The 20771-nt window shown below is 36.5% G+C and overlaps 1 protein-coding gene across 1 annotated transcript; it reads right to left on the bottom strand.

Annotated features, from left to right (window-relative positions):
- Positions 1 to 15141: 15141 nt before the first annotated feature.
- Positions 15142 to 18291, bottom strand: LOC145041218 (RNA-binding KH domain-containing protein RCF3-like). The gene is made up of 8 exons (XM_078989199.1): positions 18165 to 18291; positions 16925 to 17521; positions 16488 to 16847; positions 16159 to 16413; positions 15876 to 16076; positions 15763 to 15800; positions 15543 to 15614; positions 15142 to 15433 (listed from the first exon to the last, which is right to left on the bottom strand). The coding sequence occupies exons 2-7, from the start codon at positions 17480 to 17482 to the stop codon at positions 15566 to 15568; spliced, it is 1461 nt and encodes a 486-aa protein (XP_078845325.1). The 5' UTR covers positions 17483 to 17521; positions 18165 to 18291; the 3' UTR covers positions 15142 to 15433; positions 15543 to 15565.
- Positions 18292 to 20771: the final 2480 nt, after the last annotated feature.

Here is a 20771-nt window from a genome sequence, read left to right as displayed (position 1 = left end):
AGCTTCGAGGTACATTGGATATGAAGTTATACTAATCAAATTCATCAAATACGAAGTTAATTAGTTTTGAAGATGCTAGATATTTATCTGATATACATAACGCTCAAACTCAAACAGGTTATTTATTCAATTATGGAGGTAAGAAAATTTCTTGACATTATGTTAAACAAACTTTAGTTGTTGCTTATTCTAACCATGCAGAGATTATAGCAATTCATAAGGCAAGTCATGAATGTATTTGTAACATCCCGAAAATACGAGCCAAAATTTTCATTTTTAAATACACATACTTAGCAAAACATTAAAATAAAACATTCACCGATCATATCATTTCATAAAAGATGTGCGTGTCTGGAAACCAGTTTATAAAAACATAACAAAATTATAGTACAAATCCCCAGGATGATCTCATAGTGCGGAATACAAAGCGTGTGTGTGATGTGCTGCTACCGCGCCCGCTCCTTCCCCTTCGAAGAAGAGGTACCTGAAACCAAAACTGAAAACTGTAAGCACAAAGCTTAGTGAGTTCCCCCATCATACCACATACCATACAATCACATATCATACATATTGTCAGGCATTTCTGGGGTGCGCGACCTACCCGGTACGACCATTCTGGGGTGCCGACCTACCCGTGTCAAGCCATTCTAGGGTGCTGACTACCCATGTCAAGCCATTCTGGGGTGCTGACTACCCTTCAGTCCTAACGACTGAACCTTGGGGACTATTTCACCTCCTACTACTACTATCACACATATCATAACATAACATATTATCATACATGTCTGGGGTGCCTGAACTACCCTTCGGTCCTATCAACCGAACTCAGGGATTGGTCCCCTCCTACTACCTCTATCGCATATAATATAACAAGCAAGCATGCAAACATATAATCACATACTGTCAGACGTGTTTGGGGTGTCTGACTACCCTTCAGTCCTAACAACCGAACTTTACTACTATCACATACAACATATCATGCTAGCATATAACATATCAGGTAGTAGCAACCTAGATGGTATCACAAAGACAATCATCTATCATACGTCTCCTACTGGTGGGCCGGCATTGTGACCTTAGACCCACCGCTACTGGAAGGTAACTCACCTCGAAAGTAGTTGTTGAAGTCTGCTTGCTGAGCGTCTGACTGCTGGATCGCAAATCCTCCGGCTATAAACCATAAACATAGGCTAGACACCCATAAATACCCTTAGGTCAAAATACTGACCCTCCCTTAGCCCAAAGTCAACTCCTTGGTCAAAGTCAATATCCATTTGACTGGACTCGCCGAGTCATTTTCCAACTAACCCGGTCCTACTCAACTAGTCCTTCTTCCCACTCATTGAATCACCCTTAACTCATGACTTGGGACGATTGAACTGACTTGTGACCCGACTCGCCGAGTTTGAAGAACAACTCGCCGAGTTCCATGCAATCTTCATACGACTCGTCGAGTTGTTCATCCAACTCGCCAAGTCTAAGGCCATCTTCATAGAACTCACCGAGTTCCTCCTTGGGACTCGCTGAGTCCCTATGACCCATTTCCCATATAGGCCAAATCTGAGACATGCGACACTTCAAAACCATAGATTCATGTTCCTTAAGCATGCTTATCACGTAAAGTTGCAAACTTTACGTGCATGCATGGCCCTATAAGCTCATAAGTCCAAAACCAAACTCTTAATGAGGTCATGCACTCAATGGGGACCTCAATCACATCAACCACAGAGGCCTTATGCTTCTAATTCATCCAATAAGCCTAGATCTGAAGTCCTTTCGGATCATTAATCATAACACATGGAGTTTGGTGTTTTAGGGCTTGAAAACCACCAAATTGGGAAAAAAAATGGTAACTAATGACCTAAAGATCAAGGTAGGGACTTTTCTACCTGAATGGAAGCTTCTCCCTGAGTAGAGTTCGGATCTACTCCTTTCCTTGCACTCTTCAACCACCTCTTTCTTCTTTCAAGCTCCAAACCTTCTTCACAAAGCCAAATACACTCTCAAGAACAATATGGGGGCTAGGATCTCGATTTACTGCTCTCTGGAAGTGTTAGGGACAAAGGAGGCCAAGATAGAGTGTTTAAATAGGGTGCAAACACCCGGATTAGGGTTTTTGCTCAACCAGGGCCTACTCGCTTAGTCCGGGGACCGACTCGCCGAGTCCAAGGTCCAACTCCCGTACCTTGTCTCACTCCTACTCGGCGAGTTGGCCCATCAACTCGCCGAGTCCAAGGCAAAATACAATATTTTAAGAAAGTAAATAGCATGGAGTACGTACCGGGAACCAGGTGCTACAAATCTCTCCCACTTATCTTAGACTTCGTCCTCGAAGTCTGCTGCTCGATCCCGAAACAGCTTGGGGTAGTGCTCCATCATCTCTTCCATCGGCTCCTAAGTCCACTCCGAACCCTTCTGGTGCTGCCATTGCACCTTTACGAGTTCCACCATTTTGTTCCTCAAATCCTTCGACTTCCTGTCGAGGATAGCCACAGGCCGCTCGATGTAATTCAGACTGTCGTCGACCTGAATATCCTCCAAAGGCACCACTGCCGAGTCGTCCACCAAACACTTCCGCAACTGATAGACGTGGAAAGTGTTGTGGATCTGGCTGATTTCGGCTGGTAGATCCAACCTATATGCCACCTTGCCCACCCGGGGTACAACCCTGAATGGCCCGATGTACCTAGGGCCTAACTTAACCCGCTTTCTGAATTGGATGACGCCTTTCCATGGTGACACTTTCAGAAGAACCATATACCCGACTTGGAATTCCAAGTCTGAACGGCGCTTGTCGGCGTAACTCTTCTGCCGACTCTGAGCAGTCTGAAGCCTGCTCCGGACCTGCTGAATCTTCTCTATCGTTTGGAGCACCACTTCGGTGCTTCCTATGACCCTCTGGCCAACCTCTACCCAACATATTGGGGTCCTGCATCTCCGTCCGTATAACATCTCGAAGGGAGGACGGTCAATACTCGTGTGGTAGCTATTGTTGTATGAGAACTCAGCTAAAGGAAGATAGGTATCCCAATTACCACCGAAATCTAGCACGCATGCCCGCAACATATCCTTAAGTATCTGGATGGTCCTCTCACTCTGACCATCCGTCTGTGGGTGAAAGGCCGTGCTAAAATGCAGACGAGTGCCCAACTCATCATGAAACTTCTTCCAAAACCTGGAAGTAAAACGCACATCTTTGTCTGAAATCACTGATGCTGGCACCCCGTGCCTCGCCACTATCTCCCGAATATAGATATCGGCCAATTTCTCGGCCGAAATGCTCTCCTAAATCATTATAAAATGGGCGCTCTTGGTCAATCGATCTATGAGGACCCATATAGAATCCACTCCTCGCGCGGTCCTGGGAAGCTTCGTGATAAAATTCATCGCAATATCTTCCCATTTCCACAACGGGATATCCAACGACTGCATCTTGTCGTGCGGTCTTTGATGCTCGGCCTTGACCTTCCTGCAGGTCAAGCATCGCTCGACGTACCAAGCCACATCCCACTTCAAGCAGGGCCACCAATAGTCCAGATGAAGATCCCTATACATCTTCGTCGCCCCGGGATGAATGCAGAATCGGGATTTGTGCGCCTCTTCCATCAAGATCTGGTGCATGCCTCCGAGGTATGGCACCCATATCCTGCGGTGTAATGTCAATAATCCCCTACTATATAGTCGAAAGAGGAAACCTAACCCACTATGCGCTCACTCTTCCGATGTTCCTCCTTCAGGGCCTTTTGCTGAGCCTCCCGAATCTGCTCCAAAAGAGGAGTCACCACTGTCATCCGCATGCAAATATCCCTGATCGGTGCCGCCTTGCAGCTAAGCGCATCGGCCACCACATTGTCCTTTCCCGGGTGGTAAAGGATCTCACAATCATAGTCCTTCACCACGTCCAACCACCGACGTTTTCTCATGTTCATATTCGGCTGATCCATGAGGTACCTCCTGTTGGATTAGTGTCTAAGTCCATAACTATTTTGGTATGTACTTGACCCGATGGTGCATGGTCCTTTTGGGTTGCCTTCACCAAAGCAACTTGATTGGAGAAATGAATAAAGAGAGAGAGGATAATATGATTTATTAATATGTTATAAGAATAATATATTAAAGGAGAAATCATATTTGTTTAATTAATATTGGTCAATAATTAATTAAGAATTAGTTTTGTGATCAAATGTAATTAATTAAACTAGAGGGGCTGAATTGTAATTATGTGATAGTTACAAAATAAGGTAAGGATTACCTTATATATATGGTGAACGAATTTGAGGTGTAAATCCCTTAGAATTCGAGTATGATAAGGATTCAAGGATTATCTTATTGGTTGCTTAATGGATAATCAACTAGATAAGGATAATGACTGAAACCCTATCTCTACACCTATATAAACACCCCTAGGGCCATGAATTCGTGTATCCCTTCCCAAGAGGTCCTAGATACGAATTATAACCTCTCACTTCTCTCTTTATACCTTCTCCATTTGCTTATGGTGTTTGTGAGCCATTAGAGGAGTGACACTTGTGACTCTATGCATTCCAAAGTCAATACAAGGAGGAATTGGGATTGTTATTACTACATAACAATCAAGGTATGTTCTTAAACCTAATTACATGTTAATATGATTACTTGCATGCTAGAATTAGGGTTTATAGTCTTGGATTCAAAGCATGTACAATAGAGAAACCTAGATCCAAGCATTAGGGTTTGTATGAGCACATAGGATGTCTTATGACCAAAACCCAACAGTGGTATCAGAGCCTTGATTGGTTTCAATTGTATTGATGCATATTTGATCGAAATAAGCACTGAAAATCGATTTTTTGAGTTTCTGAATGTTTGACTCGCCGAGTCACTTGGTGAACTCGCCGAGTTAGCTGTACTCGACGAGTCCAGGTCCAGACTCGACGAGTCAAAGGGTCTGACAGCTCAGATTCGCGATTTTCTTCCTGTTTTGGTTTTGGATAATTACCATAAACTTGCTTTTGTGATAAAATCCGAATGTTTTCATTATTATGTGATTATCCTTACCAAAATAGAAGATAATTGTCAAAATTTAGATAATCACTTGTTTTATTAGATAAAGTTTGATTATTTGTAATTTAGATTTGAATTATCTTGTGAAATAGTTTCAATTTATCCCTTTAGGTTTTATAGTTTAAATTTGAACCCCAAAAGTTTTGTTGTTTTGAAATTTAAATAGTTAAAACCCTAATGTTTTGAAATGTTTCAAAACTTGCCCTCAAGTTTTGGAATTTAAAAGTTGATTAAAGGTTTAATTAGAAATGTTAAATTCTAAAACTCTAGTAATGTTTTGAAAAAGTTCAAATCACACCCTTATGGTTTTATTAATTAGTTAAGGAGTATAATTAAAAGAGGTTTAATAAATCCATAAAAGTTTAGGTTAACCTTTAATTGAATTAAAAGTGTAATTGTTAAAGTTAACCATATAGTATTTTAAAAGTATAAAATACACCCTATACTATATATAACATTAAAAGTCTAACATTATATATGTATGAGTAAAAGTCAGTCTTACCGTTAGTAGGCCTCATTCACGAAGCTGGTCTATAAGGGGTGTTTAAGGAAATTGCCTATAAAATGGCGATTGAATGGGTATCCACTCTTACCCACCGCACTCTTGACTAGTGGAGGGTCGTTAGCCGAACGGGTAGGATAGGACGAAACCTTCCATTATAAGTATAATGAAATACAGAGTAACTAAATGTTTCGCAAATTCCCAATCTTAGTTACTTAGGCAAAAGTGAATTGATGCAATTCCATAAAATTACACTTTGTGCCCTTGCGAAGACGTTAGTGGAGCGTGTGTGGTTTACCGGCACACTAAATGGTTCTAAGCAAAGGTAGCAAAGGGTGACTCAATGTTTGTCATAGTTCGGTGGAGCGTGTGTGGTTTACCAGCACATCGAATAGGTGATTGTAACATGTGAGGGCACCATGTAGTTTGCATGGTTATTCACACCCGCTTTGTGATCCTCGGCATCCCAGTCACAAACAAGAGGGGCATATCGAGATTTAAACATGTCATTGAAATGTTCAATGAATCTCAAAGGATCTAGGAGTTTTCATAAATTTAAAACTTAAATTTCTTTTTCGTTTTTCATGGTGGAAATTAGTGAATCGTCATTCACTTACCTTCAAATATTCTGCATTTGGGTTACGGCATCCCTCTCCCGAGTTGTAGGATATTGTGTTGGGTCCTAGCCTTGGAATTTCATTTGGGTGATTTACCAAGGACTCAATCAATCAACTAACTTAAATTCGTTTTTCTCCCGATGTCAAAGTTCGACAACTATGGTCTTCTCAAATCCCGTGGAACAAGCATTCCACATGAAGATAATATTCCACGATTCGATCGAGGAACAAGAAATCATGCTTCACTTCCTCCTCCTCCTCCAATTATTCTCCCTAACCCACAAGATTGTAAAATTGAAAAGTTCAATATCACTCAAGCCCTTTTGGCAAGTAAACATAAAGAAGGAAAGTCGGTGTGTGCACACGTCCTAGGGATGAAGTCGCACATTGATAGACTAAGAATGATAGGATCCATTGTCGGTGAAGAGATGGCTGTTGATTGGGTTCTTCAATCACTTCCTAACTCATATAGTGAGTTCGTAAGAGAGTACTATATGATGAACCGCGACGTGACCCTTATAGATCTCACCTATATGCTTATTGTTGCTGAATCAGCAATGGTTTGGCGCAATAGAAAAGCAAAGTTGATTGGTGAATCTGCCTTCGACACCTCTGTGGATATAGACAATGGCAATGAAAGACATGCAATGATCGAAAAGTTTGATCATAAGAGAAAGGAGATGTCTGAAGTAGTTCCATGTGTTGTTCCAAAAGGAGTCAATTTGCTTTTATTGCCAAGAGAAGGGGCATTGGATACGAAGCTGCCCTATTTACCTAAGAGATCTAAGAGATCGGAGAGTCGCAACGTATGGCTCTAATTTAGGTAAAATCCATTAACTAACTCTTTTAAGCTTCATTCTAGGTTCTGAATACATAATGTGATAAGATTACATTTGATGTTTAGAAGGATCAAAGAAAAGAAAAGAAGCTTAAGGGAAGAAGTGAGCAGAATCTAACCATGAAGGAATGGATTTCGATTGCGTTTCTCGAAGATTAGATTCTTGAGCTACTACTTAGAGTTAGAATTAGATTGCTAAGAAAGATGTATTCGCATAAGTTTTTCAAAGAGTTGTATTGTGAAGGACAAATTTTTCCGCAATAAAATAAATTTTGATTTTAAATTTTATTTATTTATCCTTACAATGGCGTGTATGAAAAATTGATGTTAAAATTATTAGCAATAATGGATTTGTTTCTTATTATGTTATGGAAAGTCAAGAATTTACCAAATAGGGAGAGTTTCTCATCGCCCAAGTTTCAATTAGACAGAAATTTGGAATCACGCAACTTGGTTGCATGATGAATGAGAAATTCCATATTTGGAAATTAGACTAATTCATTGACAAAGTGTCAAGTGAAGGACTAGGAGATCGAGTACACAAAGTTGTGTGTTGATCAAGTTCACCATAAGAGTAACAAAGATATTCGTCATCATTTACTAAAGGTTTAGTAAATATGATTATACTTACAAGATTAAGTGTAATTTTGAATTGATTAAAGGGTTTAGATCAATAGCAAAACGAATAAGAAGAATCAAATAGGCAGAAAGATAAGAGTTTCTCCATTCTAAGAAGAAGGGAGAGTGGCTTTTATGCTTTATGATAGGTCTTAATGATTAAGAACCATATCTCAATTGATCCTCTAAGTGAGTCTTGGTACAATTGTATGTCCAAGAAGAGGAATCAAAGATTGATGAAATGGTCAAATCAAGAAGACAATCATACTTTGTTCCAATAACAAGTCTTAAAGTTAAGATTGTGACAATGAGTAAAAAGTATTAAAGGTTTATAACATTCATCAAATGTGGAAAGTTGTGATGTCTTGGATAAGACAAAGACCAACTATGACCAATTTATGAAGTATTTTGATACAAGCTACACTAACTCTTGAAAATTTGTTTGTCAAGAAATGTTTATTGACAAAAGAATCTTATATGTCAAGGAGTCAGTGGGAGTCTTAATGGTCTCGAAAAGTTTCAAGAACAAATCAAATAAACCTTATCGATCATCACTAGCACACGAGTTGAGGTTTACAACCTATCGTAAAGACATTATTTTGTTTCTGTGCCAATCCAATCGAGTTAATTATGCATGTGAGTCCTATGAGTTCTCATTTGAATGCGTAAAAGGCAAGGACCTTGATCAATGAAAGGTACATTGATAGGAAAAAGGTAAGATGCTTAACTACTTGGAAGACGTGGTGGGCAGCTGTGCTACCATAAGGCAAGAAATCAAGATTAAGAAAGTTCGATCCATATGAGTTTGAATTTGTCGTAAACTTTGGTTTTAACAAATTCGCATGGATAGGAACACATACACCGTTTAAATCTAAGTGTCATAAGATTTCCTCCTTCATGAAAATGATTGTGAGAAAATGCTTTCACTAAGAAAGATTTTAAAAGATAGTGATTGTAAAATTGCATTCTCAAATTCGATCATGGTTACGGCATCCCTTTCCATAATTTGAATTGTGAGGTTTGGCAATTAGTCTTAATTGTTAAGACACACATATGAACTATCTAAGGCAAAAGTGTATAAGTTCAAGAAGCCTTGATAAAAGATTATCAAAGCACTAAGTATTAGAAACATGAACTTAAGAAATTCAACAAGTATTGTTTTTCTGGAAGTTAAGATGTTTATGAATACATGTCGAAGCTAGTGGGAGCATAAGTGTTATGTTTTATAATAATCATCATGACAGTGGGAGCATAAATGTTATGATTGTATGATTATTAAGGCACGTATTGCATAGTTGGCAATATTAATTATAGAAAACAAGAGTCATACTTTGCAAAGTTGTAAGAGTTGAAAGGTTGTTTTGCTATAATTAAGGGAGAGAATATTATGCTTCATTTCAAATCTAAAGGATTAGATTGCGAAATGTTGATAAATTTAGTCAAAGGTACATAGTGTGTTCTTAAAATTTCGATTGTGATTACGGCATTCCTCTTCGCAATTCGAATTTTGAGAACATAGCAAATAAAACATTATGCGTCGTGTCCCATACGCTTCGGGTATAGGATCCATTGCGAATGCTTTAATGTTTGACCATTCTAAAATTTTCCAAATGTATAGTGCATTTAGAGGGAATAGGGACTAGAATTGGTTTTGACTAAAATAATTAAACAACTATCAAAGGACAATCCAAAGTTCGACGAGGATTGGTCGCTTGCGAGTAGTTGGAAGTATAGTATTGGAAATTATGGAAGTGTTTCCATATTGGATGGACGATATCGACATCATTACGAATAGATAAGATTCTATTAAGAATGAGTTGTCATATAGAAAATATGGAAGTATGTCCATGTTGGGAAGTAAAATCTATGTCTAGATTAGAAACTTTATGCGAAAGGATGTTCAAAGGAATGTACTTTGAGTGAGAGACATCATATCTAAGGAATTGTCTTGTAACAATCTCCGATAGAGGAATTTGTAATATCATTGGCAATAGTCTTTGAGACTTTGGTGCAGTGACATTACAAAAGGATCGTTGCATAAAGTGTTAGAATCTAGTGTATTCTATAAGTAACAAGAATTTGACATTCTTACACTTAAGAAAATGGATTTGGTGTTGTAAAATGAGAATGATTGGAAATGTGTTCAATTTTCCTATTTCGCAAAAGTAAGAACCATAGGTAAACATTGTGTGCATGCTAGGAGCATGGGACAAGTGTTGGAATTCAAATGCGAAGTTGATTACCCGAAACGACAAATAATGAGTAATCGATATGGTGATAAATAAAACGTGTTTGTTTATACTCAAAGGTTTGAGGCCATATGGGATTAGTATTATTCTTGTGTTTCACCTTGCATGTTTTGACTTCCAGAATAATTGAGTTTATTAAGAATAATCGAATTATTCAAACGGGCCACAGTCGTTCATATGTTGGAAGTAGATATGAATGAAGACTGTCGTGAATTGGTGTGTGGATTGTCTAAAAGAGTATTAGACATAAGCAAATGTTTGCTGCAACGTTCATGAGTGCTTACGAATATGATTTGAGCATTGGATTAAACCCACGCTCACTTGGATCACTCCATGAATTGTATTACGAGTGATTGGTGAGACGATAACATCTTATATTCTTGAAACCGAGATGTGTGAGTTGTATCTTGCGAATCGGTTGCACATTGATAATATGTAAACGCACCAGTAACTTGGTGTTATAAAACATATTGTTGTGTGTAATTCAGTGAGTGAGTGCAAGCAAGCATTGTATCAAAGTTTATCCGTTCCTTTTATCCAAAGTAGGATAAAAGCGATATCTTTGGGCCCCTCGATGGTTTAGTGATGACATACGTAAATGCTCGGCCGGGCTAGGGCTAATTTGATTTGTTCAATTAGTCTGTCGTCATAAATCGGAAATCGAGAAGTAGTACAAAGAGAATGATTTGAAATCATATCTCATACGATATCTAGAATGGAGGAATATATGATCCCTTATCTAAGGACACGCGTATCTGATATGATCAGAGTTGACAGCGGCTTTGGAAAGCTACGATTGCAGATCAGGATCTGAAGTCATACGCAGAATAGTTGTTAGACTTATCCAAGTGGGAGACTGTTGGATTAGTGTCTAAGTCCATAACTATTTTGGTATGTACTTGACCCGATGGTGCATGGTCCTTTTGGGTTGCCTTCACCAAAGCAACTTGATTGGAGAAATGAATAAAGAGAGAGAGAGAGGATAATATGATTTATTAATATGTTATAAGAATAATATATTAAAGGAGAAATCATATTTGTTTAATTAATATTGGTCAATAATTAATTAAGAATTAGTTTTGTGATCAAATGTAATTAATGAAACTAGAGGGGCTGAATTGTAATTATGTGATAGTTACAAAATAAGGTAAGGATTACCTTATATATATGGTGAACGAATTTGAGGTGTAAATCCCTTAGAATTCGAGTATGATAAGGATTCAAGGATTATCTTATTGGTTGCTTAATGGATAATCAACTAGATAAGGATAATGACTGAAACCCTATCTCTACACCTATATAAACACCCCTAGGGCCATGAATTCGTGTATCCCTTCCCAAGAGGTCCTAGATACGAATTCTAACCTCTCACTTCTCTCTTTATACCTTCTCCATTTGCTTATGGTGTTTGTGAGCCATTAGAGGAGTGACACTTGTGACTCTATGCATTCCAAAGTCAATACAAGGAGGAATTGGGATTGTTATTACTACATAACAATCAAGGTATGTTCTTAAACCTAATTACATGTTAATATGATTACTTGCATGCTAGAATTAGGGTTTATAGTCTTGGATTCAAAGCATGTACAATAGAGAAACCTAGATCCAAGCATTAGGGTTTGTATGAGCACATAGGATGTCTTATGACCAAAACCCAACACCTCCAACTCTTGTGGTCCGTGTAAATGGTACACCGAACCCCATAGAGGTAATCTCGCCAAATCTTGAGGACGAAAACCACCACCCCTAACTCTAAATCATGTGTCGGGTAGTTCGCCTCGTGAGGCTTCAGCTGCCTCGAAGCGTAGGCTATGACGTGCCCTCTCTGCATCAGCACCGCACCCAATCCGGAAATGGACGTGTCACAAAATACCACAAAATCCTTTACGCCCTCTGATAGGGCTAAGATTGGTGCGCGCACAATCTTTGTCTCAGAACCTCGAATGTTGTCTGCTGCTCGGCCCCCCATCGAAAGACCACGACCTTCCTAGTCAACCGTGTCAGGGGCACGACTATCTTGGAGAAATCCTGAATGAATCTCCGATAGTAGCCTGCTAAGCCTAGGAAACTCTGAATCTCGGATGGAGACTTCGGAACCTCCCATCTCATCACGGCCTCCACCTTGGTCGGGTCTAGTGAAATCCCGTTCTGGTTGACGAGGTGCCCAAGAAACTGCACTTCGCGCAACCAAAACTCATATTTAGAGAACTTGGTGTACAAGATCTCCCTCCTTAGAGTCTCCAAAACCTCTCTCAGATGCTCCTCGTGCTCCTCCTGCGTTTTGGAATAAACCAAGATATCATCGATAAAAACTATCATAGACCAATCCAGCATCAGTCTGCACACGCGGTTCATGAGGTCCATGAACGCGGTAGGAGAATTGGTGAGCCCGAACGGCATCACCACGAACTCATAATGGCCATAACGCGTCCGAAACGCGGTCTTTTGCACATCCTCCTCTCTGACCCTCATCTGATGATAACCTGAACGCAAATCGATCTTGGAGAACCAAGATGCTCCCTGCAACTGATCAAAGAGGTCATCAATCCTCGGAAGCAAGTAACGGTTCTTCACCGTTACCTTATTCTGTCCCGGTAATCTATACACATCCGATGTGACTCGTCCTTCTTTTTCATAAACAGGATCGGGGCTCCCCAGGGTGAACTGCTCGGTCTAATGAATCCTTTGTCTAATAGCTCATGTAGCTGTGTAGACAACTCCTACATCTCAGGAGGAGCCAACCGATACGGTGCCTTGGCTATCGGAGCCGCACCAGGGACTAGGTCAATCCTGAACTCCACCTGTCGCTCCAGAGGTATTCCAGGAATGACTTGTTAAAGGATATATAAAGTGGGTGTGTTAATAATTTCATATTAATCCAAATCAATTCATGCGCTTCCAAATTGGAAAAAACTAAACACAAGTAAAACACACGACGACGCTACAAAGGAATGTTACTAGTGTAACATATAGTAATAAAAAGAAGAAAAAACTTCAATCTATCTGGTTTCGTAGAAGGGTGTTCTGCAATTGACATTTCACAATCAAATTTGTTTTCTAAAATTCTAATAAAATTGATTAATCTCAACTTCTCTACTCCAAATTGTACGTTATTGAAATCGACTTATTAAAATCATAACCTATTGAAATCCTTTGTTGCTGCCTTACTGGTTACTGAAAGCTTGTGTTACTGTGCTATAATTGCGGGACTTATTTAAATCGTACCTTACTGAAATCATGACTTAGATTTCTTGATCCATTGATGAAATTGATTTCTTATTGTTTTCTTATTCAGTTTTAATCTATGGGTTTAATTTTTCCATTGCTTTCTGTAATTATAGCATAATATTAATATTGTAAACGGGTTGGACAAAATGGTTGAAAATTTGTTAATCTGATGGATAATAGTATGAGTTTAATTATTCAAAACCCTAAGGGTTATGGGTCGAATTTAAATCAACATTTGAAAATTAATTAATGGGTTTGGATCAATACCAATCCACAACAACCCCGCTCCATTGTCATTGTCAGGTCTAGGTGGAGGGGTCCAAACAATCGATTAATCTTTCTTAGATTGTTTTACTCATTTATCCCAAAAAACACATAATAAATAAATATCATACTTCTTGTTTGGGACATAAATATCTCGCACACTCTTTTTTACATTTCTCTCAATGATAACAAGAAAATAAAACGAGCATATCTACTCTAATAAATAAACATTTTTTGTCACATATCACATTCTCATTCAATTTATCAAATATCATTTTGTGGTTATTTTGAATTAATTTTTTTTCACATGTTATTTTATGAGATTTTCTATTTTATTAAATTCAACATACTATTTTAATGTAATAATTGCAATAAATATAGTAATAAATGGATATCAATTTTATTAATAAACTTACATTTTAATTTCAAAATTCTCAAATTAAAGCTCATTAGTTTCTTTTGTTATTTATTTAAACTATTTATTTAAATTTAAAAGATAAAAAACATTTTAATTATAATAATTCAATATTTATTTTTATTTTTTTATAAACTCAAAGTTCTCAAATATTTTGACATTTATATTTAATTTTTTTTTAATTAACTCATATATTACATGGATCTCACAACTAATACTAATGAATATAATAAACTATAATCGGTAAATTGGACTCGATCTTTTTATATCCCACAAGTTTTTTTAAAGTAAGTGTAAATTGGTAAATTGGGTTCAAACTATAATAAACTATAATAAGTAGTTTGAAATAAGTTATTATTAAGTCTGATTATTTAAGTCGATATTTAATTTTTAATTTGTTCAGTTCTAAAATGGAATGTTAAAGAATATATAACAACAGTGTGTTAATAATTTTATATTAAATTCATGTGCTTCCAAATCAGAAAAAACTAAACACAAGTAAAATACACAATGATGCTACAAAGGAATATTACTAGTGTAACATATAGTAATAAAAAAAGGGCCTATTTGCCTTAGACATAGAGAACCTTCAAGATTACACATGATTACATATGAAATATCCTTTTCGGGTCTCGTTCCTGGTTTTTGTTCGGTTCTCAAGCATCTAAACTAATGAAATCTTGTTTTTGTCATATGGGTAACGGACAGTAGTGAATCTAGAATAAAAAACCATATGTTTCACTAATTTTTTTATATAATAATTTTCTATACATATTCAAAAATTTTCTTGATAAAATAGGTCCTAAAATTTTTCTGACGTTGGTTACAATAAAAAATTCTATACAAACTTTAGGATATATTAAAAAAATTAGATCGGCCTTTAGACCCATCTTCCTTATGCATAGCCCTAACAGTGGTAACCGGTGATTAACTCTTTCATTCGAAGTAGTGTCTATTTCAAATTAGGAGAGTTAGAGAATTTAAACTTGATATTGAAAGTGTCGAATAGGATATTTTAAAGCTTGCGACGATCAGTCATCCATTTCAGTAGGATGAGAACATTAGAGATTATATTTTTAGTACTAGACAATTTTATCCGACTACATTATGAGTATTACACGCCATATTTCGATTAACAAACGAATGTTATAGATTTTTGCAGCTCCTATGAAATTTGAGAATTTAGAGATTCTGTATCAGCCCTAATAAATCAAAGTAAATGAATCACGTATGAAATTTAAGAAAATCTCATAACTATAAACATGAACAAGAATCAAGCAAATAAGTAATACAATTAAACAGGAATCAAACCAACATTTTTTAACAAATATAATAAACATGCATAAATATAGACAAGAAATCCATACTTTTTTCCAAACCCTAATTCTTCAAAATCTTTAATTGTGTTGAGCATAAACAAAACAACCACGATTCCTGTTATAAAATTTACAAACAAATAAAAAATAAAATAAAAAAATCCCTATAGCAGGAAAAACATCAAGGTCAAAATGGTTTATAAGCATGGAGTTCAGATATTATGGTATCTAAGTAGAAGACAGATAAATATCCTCTAACGAAAACATAATTACAATGTACTATAATGCCCTCGCCTTCTTCTCTTCTCGTTTATAACCATCCTTCAGGCATCACAGTTCACAGCTGTTCCAATTAAAAAAAAAAAACATCATTAAAACTAAATACATGTTTAATCTAAATATGATTTATGAGTGAATGAAAATTGGTTATGTAATAATAATAATATGTATACCTTAAGCAAAAGAACCCAAAAACTTAATAGCCATGATGTTTTCCATGAGCAATGGGATTCGGACTAGATGCCCTAATCACATCAAACTAATTATTATAATCCAAAATAATATTCCATTGACCGGTCAAATACAAGTCAAACACAGTATAAGTCTGTCATGTCACGTTATGTTCTGTCATAAGTAAAAAAAAAAAAAAAAAAAAAAAAAATGAAGTTTTACCTGCGGCCGGAGTAAGCACCATAACCGCTCCCGGAAACCTAACAAAAAAAGCATCAATTTTGGATTACCTTAAAAGAATCAAAAAAAAAACATAGGGTTCATTAAATTCTTACCTGGGACTGGGGCCCACCATAACCGTCACCGGGAGGCAAATCCTGATCGAATCTTCCGGAATGAGACGAATTCCCACGTCCACGGGAATTTCCATATCTTGATCCATCCGCCATTTCCATCGACATTTCAAACACATTTGCTCTTAATCGTGTAGTCACTTGTAAAAGCGCACTACTTGCAGCATTAATGTCTCCAGTTATCTACGCAAACCATTATCAACATCTCCATCATCAACTGTGTGTGTGTGAGAGAGAAGAATAACAAGAAGAAGAAGAAGAAAACCTGGACCATTTCTTCATCTTCAGAAGCAACTTTAGGGAGATTTTCAGTGTTCAAAATACGAATATTTGCTCTTGTTAAATTTCTCATTTCAGAAATAATGGCTCCACCTTTACCAATTAAACATCCGATTCGTGAACTTGGAACAAGCAAACGAGTAGTGATTACAAAAACTCCACTGTCTTTTTCACTTTTCTCACTGCATCGAGGCTGCAATCGCATAGCTGCATCAATTGTTGGAGATGAATCTTCAAACACCTGTTTAAAAAAAAAAAAAAAAAAAGTATATAAACAAAAGATCATAACAACATAAATCTTGTTAAAAGTAATACCTCTTTTGCAGATACAGTTATGAGACAATCATCTCCTTCAGCAGAAGAACTATCAACTTTAATGTTAGCACCAGATTCTTGCCTCATTTGTTTGATAATCACACCACCTTTTCCAATCACAGCTCCAATGTTATCAGTTGGACAAACAAAACGAAGTGAGAATTCCCTCCAATCTCCCCCATTATTCCCATAAGGACCCATTAAAGACACGGGTGGGGCCCCGGAATGTGGGCCCATGTACCCTCCTCGATGAAGACTCGGTGATGACAATAGTAGATGTTGAGATCTTGATGGATTTTCATGGAGGCGAGATGCTAACTGATATAAAGCTTTCCTTACAACTGCAGTGTCCCCACTTATCTACAATATCATAACTCTTTTAACACAAGTTAAGAAATTTAGTAAAAAGATTGTTTATGACTATATAATTTATATACCTGGAGAAGTTCATCAGAATTCAGTGCACAATTTGGAAGATGTTCGTTGCTTAGAATACGGATTTGAGCGTGTGTTTCACTACGTATGTTTTGGATAACTTGTCCACCTTTTCCAATCACACATCCAATTTGATCAGAAGGAACAAGCATTCTCACAGTAATTTGTTGACTTTCATCAAACTCATCTTCTTCAACAACGATTCTATCATGGACTTTAAACAGAGCATCCTGTGCAGGTGAAACGAGATCATTGTTATCTCCAAAACTGTTTGTTTCTTCACTTGAACTGTAGATGATGACAACACGCTCTTCACAACCTGGAATGGATTCATTGATTCTAATCTTGGCTTGAGTGTCTAATCTTAATTGCTTTACTATTTCTCCACCTCTTCCGATTATGCTTCCGATTTTTCTACTAGGGCATAAGTAACGATACACTGTATCTTCTGGTCCAATTCCATGTGATTCCCTCTCATCTGTTCTGTTGCCTCCTTCATTTCCATGGAAATCAGGTTGATAATGGGACTTTTTCCCATAGTCGTTCTTCTGTCCAGCCATTAGGAGAAACTACTATGAGAAATCACTCTGGATGAAAGTCTGAAACAGGAAAGATATAGCACAATGAATACATATAGCTTCATAAATTAAAGATTGATTAACTTGTAAACAAAATTCAAATCAATCAAATTCAAGTATTGGTTATGTGTATTGTACATCTCACTAATCGTTATTCTTCCTCTTTCCAAGAACAACAAAAAGGCATGCGCTTTTTCCAAGCTTATAAACTGCTATAATTACCAATTTGTTAGTTAAAAACCCTAAAAGGATATGAGTTCTTGCACTGATCGATACAAGAAAAAGAATTGGTCACAACCAACAAGGTTTTGATCGCGACAATCAAAATGTACTCTTTTACGAACGTATAACATTAGTTCATCGATTTCCTAAAAAGAGAAGTTAAGATTCGGAAACGAAACTCTCTAAATTTGTTAGCGGATAGAGCGTTTCTGCGGGTAATTCTCCACACAAACAAGGTAAGGGATTAATTTTGTATACGATAACTATTACAATGAAAGTTTATACATAACCTTCTAGAAATAGCGAATTGCGAACACAAAGATCTATTCAAGTTTACCACATCGATCAAATGTTGGAATGAAAATACAAACTTGGTGATATATAGTCAAAACTTCTCAATAATGTAATATAATTCGAACGAGAATCATTGAAGAATGCTTACTGCGTGCGGAGTTGTGTGGATGAAGGAGAAGACCGAGCACGATATGTGTGAGGTACTGTAGCGGTTGTGTTCAATTTCTGTAGTAGGGTTTGGGCACCAAAAGAGGGGCACCGTTACGGCGTTACTCTAGTTTAGTTACATTTAGTACCCTCCAAATAGTGAAGATGACACTTAACCCCTTTTACTCTTTAAGATACAAATACTTTACTTTTTAAGATACAAATACGATATGGATAATTGTTATAAACTAGGTTTGAACCCCAACCGATGTGGCGGGAGTGCAAGTTTTTGAAAACCGAACCATTAAAAAAGTTTTTGAAAACCGATGTTCCAGCAACAATACCTAACGTTGATGGAAAACACAAAATATGCAAATAAGACGGTATCTGCTTTTGATACTGAGAGGAAAGAAAATCAAGAGAATGCTGAAAAAACAGAGCATATGGATAGGATAATAGGAGAGAGAACTTGTAGTATTTACTACAACGACTGTCATTTATCTGGCATGTATAATATTTTTGATAGCTTAAAAAAAATACATAAAAAATAAAAATAAAAGAAACTCAAAAGGGAGGTTCGAAACATTGACTTTTTATTGAGACAAACACCGTAAATGTTAAGTAAGAAACCGTACCTATTTTTAGGCAAAATATTTATATTTAACATATGGAAGTTACATTTCTTGACTTTGGTAATTGTATGAGTTATATAATCAGAGGTGAGTTCGGTATCGGAACCAAACCGAACAGAAATAGCAAATATATATATATATATATATATATATATATATATATATATATATATATATATATATATATATATATATATATATATATATCAACCTAAAGTATAAGGTACCATATCGGTTCTAATTCGGTTAAAAAGGTTTATTGTAAATTTAGAAGCGAGAAAAGTAATGGAACCGAACAAAAACCAGTATCGAACCAAAATTACCAAAATCAAAATGGCACAAAAGTAAGAATCAAATAATGAACTGAAATATAGGATATTGTACCCATTCGGTTTAGTACCATCAATATATTTGTTCATCATTATTTTAAATAAAAACAAATTACTGAAATCGTCCATGTTGTTTGCTCAAATTTCATGTTTGGTCTCTATTTTTTTTTTCACACTCGGACAATCCTTCTAGTTTGTTTTGGTTGCGATTTTTGACCCTAACCAACATGAAATGACTTTTTTGCCCTTTACATTTTTCCTTTTCAATTTTTTTTTTTATAATTTTATAAAAAAAAGTAAATTAAATAATTTATCAGTTTGTGGAACCCACTCTAACTTTCACTCACACACATCGTCTCAATTTATCACTCACACCCACTTTAACCCAATCTACAGACAGACTCTTGCAGCTACCAATACCATCTCCAACGAACCAATCTACACCACCATCGACACACTCCAACAATCCTTCTACACCACCACCGACATCTTCTCCCTCCCTGGTGACATCCATCTATGCTACCACTTCACATCCAATAGTTTGCAACTGTATGCTCCAAAGGATCATCCATTGCCATCCGTGAGAAAAACAGTCAGTGATCTCCTTTTTTACTGTTGTCATTCTTCGTTCCAGAAAAGGTCATACATGTACTATGACAACCATTGGACCACAATCTTTTTTCCAGAAACGTCATATACGTCGCCGCCCACCATTTCAAAAACGCCACACACGGATCCCATTCCCCTCATTCTATTATCTCCGACTGAAGCAACCCTTCAGCACGTTGGATCCGTCTTCATCTTGATTTCACCTTTGATTTCTTCTTTTACTTTTTAGGTACAACTGGATCTTGAAATTAACCTGCAAACAAATATTCTTCACAGATGTACGACCCTAGATTATACTTTATTAGTGTGTTAATCGTCGACGACCTTGAACCCAATGAAGTTACTGAAAGATCTATTATGCTCAAGAATCATATTAAAGTGATATTGTTAATTAACATATGATACTAATGGGTCACACTACCAACAACTTGATATAATTGATTATTTATTAGAAATTGATTTTAATAAATATTCAATAAACTCTTATGATTAATTAGAATTTATTTATTTATTAGAAATATTATTTTTTATTAGCAAGTAACATATTATATATCATATCGTATGATTTAGTAAGTCATGTACATTATTTTGGATTAAAAAAACTCTTTTGTCTTTTAACTAAAAGTTAAAGTTTATATCTTATAAAGAGTTATAAGAATTTTATAAACTTCTCTTCTCTTTTATTTATTAAAAAAACGAAAGAAAAAAGAGCTAATTTCTAGGGAACAATACATGCTCTTTTGAATATAATAAGAGAAAGTAAGCATGACTTAAAAGGCATGAGGGACATGTAGGCTTTAGGATATGGGGTACTTAAAGTGTTAAGAACCCTTGGGTAAGACAAATTACAAAAATGGTCCATGTAGTTTACCAAAAGTAACAAATTCAGTCTCTATTAATTTTTTTGATACAAATGGTCCTTGTGGTTTGCGAAATACAGGGACCAGTTTAGAAATTTATTTGAAAAAATAAATTAATTTGTTGAACGAAAGGGGGAAGGCTCGAAGTCACAACCTCTACCCCTTTTTATTTGACCAA

The sequence above is a fragment of the Lactuca saligna genome, chromosome 4 (assembly GCF_052625555.1).
Source record: "Lactuca saligna cultivar CGN05327 chromosome 4, ASM5262555v1, whole genome shotgun sequence".
NCBI classification, from domain to species: Eukaryota; Viridiplantae; Streptophyta; class Magnoliopsida; order Asterales; family Asteraceae; genus Lactuca; species Lactuca saligna.
This window is presented reverse-complemented; position numbering and strand designations above follow the sequence as displayed.

Excerpts from the sequence above, each read along its gene's own strand:
- LOC145041218 (XM_078989199.1), bottom strand. The coding sequence starts at position 17,482 with ATGGCTGGACAGAAGAACGACTATGGGAAAAAGTCCCATTATCAACCT. Across the intron at positions 16,848-16,924 it reads ATTCTGATGAACTTCTCCAG|ATAAGTGGGGACACTGCAGT; the intron begins GTATATAAATTA and ends ATGATATTGTAG. Across the intron at positions 15,615-15,762 it reads GGTGCTTACTCCGGCCGCAG|GGCATCTAGTCCGAATCCCA; the intron begins GTAAAACTTCAT and ends TGATGTGATTAG.